This window comes from Alligator sinensis, unplaced genomic scaffold (assembly GCF_000455745.1).
Source record: "Alligator sinensis unplaced genomic scaffold, ASM45574v1 scaffold201_1, whole genome shotgun sequence".
Lineage (NCBI taxonomy): Eukaryota > Metazoa > Chordata > Crocodylia > Alligatoridae > Alligator > Alligator sinensis.
The window spans coordinates 802,669-808,044 of record NW_005842661.1 but is presented as its reverse complement, the minus strand read 5'-3'; the positions used below and the strand labels follow the sequence as shown (position 1 = coordinate 808,044).

Below are 5,376 nucleotides of genomic sequence, written 5' to 3'. Positions count from 1 at the left end.
TGAACCGGGGGTGGGGTAAGAGAAACTCAGAGACAGCATCTGAAACAAGCTCAAATTTTACTGGCATTGAAGCAGGCTAGACAAAAGGCCCAGGCCAGGTGCAGTGTTGGGGCTTTAGCTCCTACCAGCAGCCGGTCTACCCAGCAGGTCACAACCGTAGGCAATGCTGGCAGAGTGCCCTAGCACACCCTGTCCTGTAGTTACATAGGGGGGAGCAGCGTGCCCAACATGGAGAGGCTCCAGCCATGCTGCTGAGCAGACCTGGCAGCCGGCCAGGCTGACGCAGCTTAAGAGTTCTTGGGAGAAGCCTCATTTCACACGCTGTCGCTTTGCCCGTCTCCTTTTCTTGCGGGCAGCACGGGGGACAGTTTCCTCGCTAACCTTAGCCGTCTTAGTTGCTGGTGCAGCAGCCGCTGCCGGTGCTGATACCGCTGTCGATGCTGCTGCCGGTGCCGGTGCTGATGCTGATGCCGATGCCGATGCCGGTGCTCGGTGCCGGTGCTGATGCTGATGCCGATGCCGGTGCTGATGCCGATGCCGATGCCTCTGCCTCCACAGGAAGGATGCTTCAAGCAATACACAGGACAAAAATCAACCCCCACAAGGCAAGACAAGAATGTTTCACAGCATAAGTATCCAAGCTGTTGTCTGGGCAGCTGTCCCAATCCTGCCTCCCATGGTGGCCTTCATGGTCCAGCCTCCCTTTTTATACACTACAAAAGAACTTTACTAGCTTGGGGTTCCCAATACCCATGGCACCTCATTTCCTGTTCCCTCCCCCACCTCCCAAATACTGTGGTCTAATTCTCTCACTGTCCCCCACACAGGCCCTTCAACTTTGCAGTTCTGACTTTCTGCCTTCTGTTCAAATTCAATTTTTTTCTTAAAGCCCCACATCTCCTGCCTTATGCTGTGCTGTGGAACAAGTAGCAAGGATCTTGTCTGAGGCTCATTTCTTCTGACACCAGTGCAGGAAAAAAGCATGTGCAATTTGTATAGCCACCCAGCACCCTGCATGGTGGAGCTCTCACTACAGAGCAAACCCATGTTGACTGACAGAAGTGCTGGATGATTCAAGCTGAGTATATGGGACAAGGCCCATCCCCCTCTCTCTCACCTGGATGAGGCAGTGTCATCACCCTCTGGCTTCCTCTCCAGCACAGCGATGAAGAAACCATTTGTCAATGTTTCTTCCGGGGAAGCTCGGAGGCAGCACTCAGACCCCAGGAAGGTGGCAAGGCCTCGCTGGGGCCAAGAGGGCAGCACATTCACCAATCTATGGGAGAGGGACAGGCAGGGATGCCACAGTCAAAACAAAGCTTGCTATCCCAGTCCAGAGCTGCTTAGTCCAAAAACAACTGCTGTACTGCAACAGATGCCGAACAGGCAGCTGGGACAAGCCACTTGCAGCAGGAGGCGGAAGCCTGCTTAGCACTGTAGCAGGAACCCCCAATCCACAGCCCAGGAGTGCCAAGCTGTGCTTGTTCTAGTGGGTTACCACTACGATCCCACTCCTACAGAGAAGTGGATGGCACGTACACCTCCATTGTGACCAGCTGCAGGGATGCCTGCCTGAGAATTTCACTTTTATCCAACAAAGGACAACAAGGCAGACCACCAACTTCCCTTGTAGCACATTTGCCTCAATCACCCTTCCCCCACCCTTTTCAGCCCTGCAGCCTGCTGGCACCTGAAGGCTGCTCCGTATTCCTGAAGCACATCCCGCACTACGTCCTCATTCTCCTCTCGATGCACGGAGCATGTTGAATACACCAGGCGCTGCACACCGGGGAACCGCAGTGCTCGGGTCAGGACCTTGCGCTGGAATCCAGCTAGTGCCTGCAGTCTCTCCAGGCTGGGGGGGCCCTCTGGGCCTGGCAGCCGGTTCACCATTCCTAAGGTGCAAGGGGTGGGAAGGTGTATCAGACAGGCAAGGCAATCTGGGTTCCAACCCAGGAAAAGGGGCATGGATCAGCCACGGGTCTGAGAACCCTCCCCAAGGCAGGAGTGGGCAGCCATGGTCTCCCCAGACAGGGGCCAGGAGGCAGTTTGGTGACCAGTGGCTCAGATGGGCACTGGTTTAATAACTCCCCACTTTCTCACTAAATGGTTCTGGTCCAGCTCCAAGAGGGCACCCACCACCAGCCCTTTACCTGAGCCAGTGCATGAGGGATCCAGCAGAATGTATTTCACTTCACGGTATTTGGGGTCGTAAGGGTCAACTGTCAGGAAGTCTTGATTGGCCAGCTCATAGCAGGTTGCCCCAGCCCGCACCAGCATGGTACTCATGGTGGTCAAGCGCATGATGTCCAGGTCGAAGGCAAAGATCTGTCTGAATTGGATCCCAAGTTCCAAAGAGCGGTGTAAAGCAGACCAGCCCCAGCATGGGCACCAGGCACCATAGAGACTGTTCAGCCTGTCAGCCTATTTCCCCGCTACAGTAGGGTACCCCCTTTATGCCACTGTCCCCAAGTGCACGGGAACACACCACAGGGTTGCATCCTTGCAGGTCAGTTTCAGAGCAACTGTTATTAATGGCTGTCAAAGTGACTTGGAATACTTTTCAATTCCCTTCCAGGTCCCTCTCCAGCTGCCATTGTCCCAGCCTTTTAAGACCTGCTCTTCATCCTCCTCAATTTGACCAAGGCAGTTGTAGGTCTCAGACAAATATAGTTGGTAAGACAAGCTGAAAAGGCCTCCATATTCATACACCCCTCCTTGATTGCTTGCCCTTTCCTTCTTGCAGAGACTTGCTTTTAACTCCTTTTCTCCTACCCTGTAGCGAGGACATTCTAGTCACAGCTTCAGCACCTCCCACTGAGGAAACTACCCTTCAAACTGCAAGCATCTTCCTCCCCATCTCTTACTTAGGCTTCCCTCCTTAATAGCTTTGCCCTGCAGCTCGCACTCACCCCTTGTTCTTCAGGATGGCAGCTAGATGGCTGGTCTTGTTTCCAGGGGCAGCACAGGCATCAATCACATGGGAGCCCAAGGAGGGATTCAAGAGGAAAGCAGGGAGGCAGCTGGCCTGAAAGGAAGGCTAACAGTCACAGCCTAGTACAAACTCCCCCACAATACAATGGCTCAGTCTCTCCACACCACTTTCCACAGCCAGTCCTTGTAGCCCCCATGAGGCCAGAATCCTCCCTGTGCTGCAGAACGGTGTTCCAGAATGCGAGTATGACTTCTTAGTCCCCGTGATCAAGCAGCACAAATAGTGTAAACTACTCCCATTCTTCACAGGGAGCCTGGATGTCACTAACAGATGATGCCCTTAATTCTTTCATTGCTCTTTAAAAAAAAAACTTATCCAATTCACATCCCTATTCCTCCACTCCAGGTAGGCTCACATCTCCCCAGGTACCAACAGCTACAACCACCCGCCATCTAGTAGCCAAAGCCTTCTTTCAGGTTGTGGTTTTATATGTTATGGGTACAAAATATTAAAAACTAGAACTGAGAAGAAAGCACAAGCTTTTGACATCAAAAGCTGCTTCACATTTTTATATTTAAAATATCCCACCCCCCTTTTTTTCCAGATGTATCTGAAACTCTTGGATCAGGAAGCTGGAGAAATTAGATCCTGATAGCAACAGAGCACGAGCAGTAGCTTAAATACAGCCTTCATCCTTCTCTCACAGGCTTTGCCTACACACTCCATCAGCTGTCATCAAGCAGCAGGAGAACCCTTTATCATGCCCCACTCCATTCCACACAAAGTAGTCCCTGATATTTCCCACCCCACTATGGTGTCTTTTTTTGCCCAACACTGCACTGACCTTATCTTGCAGCACAATGTGTCCTGCCATGTAAAGATAGTTCTTGTGGAAATCTAACTGTGGATGGAAGATCAGCAGATCTGGCAGATGAAGATCCAACAAGAATTGCTTCTCTGAGAGGGAACACAGGTCCTTCATGCTGTCCCAAGACCATGAGTGTGTGAGGAGAGAAAAAGAATGATACAGTGGAAGATACACCCTGCTTCATACACTCCCATGCTCAAGATACATCACAAGCTAGCGAGAAAATCCCCTTTTCTTTTGATCCATAACCCATGCCCTAACTTTACTTTGGGGACCAGTCAGCATGCAAGTGGATAGGATGAAATGTATAGTGTATGATCATGGAGATTCCAACCCACCCGCTGCCATTACTGGGGTGGATACAGTCTAGTGACGCTCATTCTCATACAAAGCCCTGCCACCTTAGGCGAAGACTCCAGAAAAAGCCAATGCTGGACAGCTCACATCTCTGCGCTATGTGCAAAGCTTCCCACATCCCACCTGTAGGCCGAGCATCTGTCACAGCTTGCCTGAGGAGGACAACTAAGACCAGAAAGCAGATGCCAGCTCAGTGCAGGAACCGTTTACCTGGTTGCTTTGCCCAGATAGGCATAGCCCTGGCGTTTGAAGTAGTCAATCACCTCCTCCACACTAGTTTTCAGGGTGTTCACGCGGACATAACGCGGCACTTGAGGGGCTGGGAAAACAAAGTCAGATTATAGAGGCATATGCCAGACCCCCACATCACCTGACAAAGGAGAATATCACAACTGGCTCCAAGAATCAGACAAGAGAGATGGGCCAGGTGTGGGCACGCACCCAGCCCAGTCTAGGCCATCATTCACAGAGAGCCAAGTAAGCAGAAGCCTAGCTCTCACGGATCCAGCATCCAGAACGAACTGTAAAATTCACCGCCCTATCTGTGACCCTTCTACCTATTAAGACAACAGCACAAGCACTGACCATCCCTGGAGACGCAGGGTTTTAAATGAGCCACAGGCTGCTGCAAGCCACACAGCACACAGGAATCGCCCCCATCCTGGCTCAGCACAGGGCCCTCACTCACACCCATCCCTGGGGCCGTCTCACGGATGTGGAGGGGAGCGTTCCTCCATCTCCTCCGTACCTTGCCACATGCCTGGGCTCACCCCCGGGACCGGCACCAGCAGATCCTCATTGCGGTTCACCTTCTTCCAGACCTTAAGACGGGCCAGCTCAGCCTGCAGCCGGGCCCGATGCTTCAGCATCAACACTTTCAGGCGGCCTCCGCATTTCAGGCCTTTGCCGAAGAGCAGGTCGTACACCAGCACCTACGGGGGGAAAGGAGCGGAGGGGGTCGGGCCCTGCCCTGCGCCTCCGCACTCTGCCCGACACACCCCACGCAGCACGGTGCTACCTTGGCCAGGTGGGGGGACAGCTTCTTCTCGGCCTTGAGCAGGGCGGCGCTGGCCAGGATGGAGTCCAGCACGGCCGAGTAGCGCAGCGTCTCGGACACCAGCGCGTACAGCTGCTTCACGTTCTGCGGGGACGCGGGGCCGTGAGGCGGGGCCCGCCGCGCTTCCCCTCCCCTCCCCGCGCCGGGCACCAAGGCCCG

At 53.5% G+C, this 5,376-nt stretch overlaps 1 protein-coding gene across 1 annotated transcript; it reads right to left on the bottom strand.

The window, feature by feature from the left end:
- Nucleotides 1-40: 40 nt before the first annotated feature.
- On the bottom strand, nt 41-5,309 carry NSUN5 (NOP2/Sun RNA methyltransferase family member 5). The gene is made up of 9 exons (XM_025215699.1): nt 5,179-5,309; nt 4,909-5,092; nt 4,371-4,479; nt 3,780-3,918; nt 2,913-3,028; nt 2,154-2,332; nt 1,691-1,895; nt 1,118-1,276; nt 41-566 (listed from the first exon to the last, which is right to left on the bottom strand). Exons 2-9 carry the CDS (start codon nt 5,027-5,029, stop codon nt 392-394), a joined length of 1,203 nt encoding a protein of 400 aa, XP_025071484.1. The 5' UTR covers nt 5,030-5,092; nt 5,179-5,309; the 3' UTR covers nt 41-391.
- Between the last annotated feature and the right edge of the window lie 67 nt (nt 5,310-5,376).

Coding starts and splice junctions, on each gene's coding strand:
- NSUN5 (XM_025215699.1), bottom strand. CDS start 5,029: ATGCTGAAGCATCGGGCCCGGCTGCAGGCTGAGCTGGCCCGTCTTAAG. Junction 3,919..4,370: donor TATCTGGGCAAAGCAACCAG/GTAAACGGTTCC, acceptor GTCTTGGGACAG/CATGAAGGACCTGTGTTCCC. Junction 1,896..2,153: donor TCCCTCATGCACTGGCTCAG/GTAAAGGGCTGG, acceptor CTTGCACCTTAG/GAATGGTGAACCGGCTGCCA.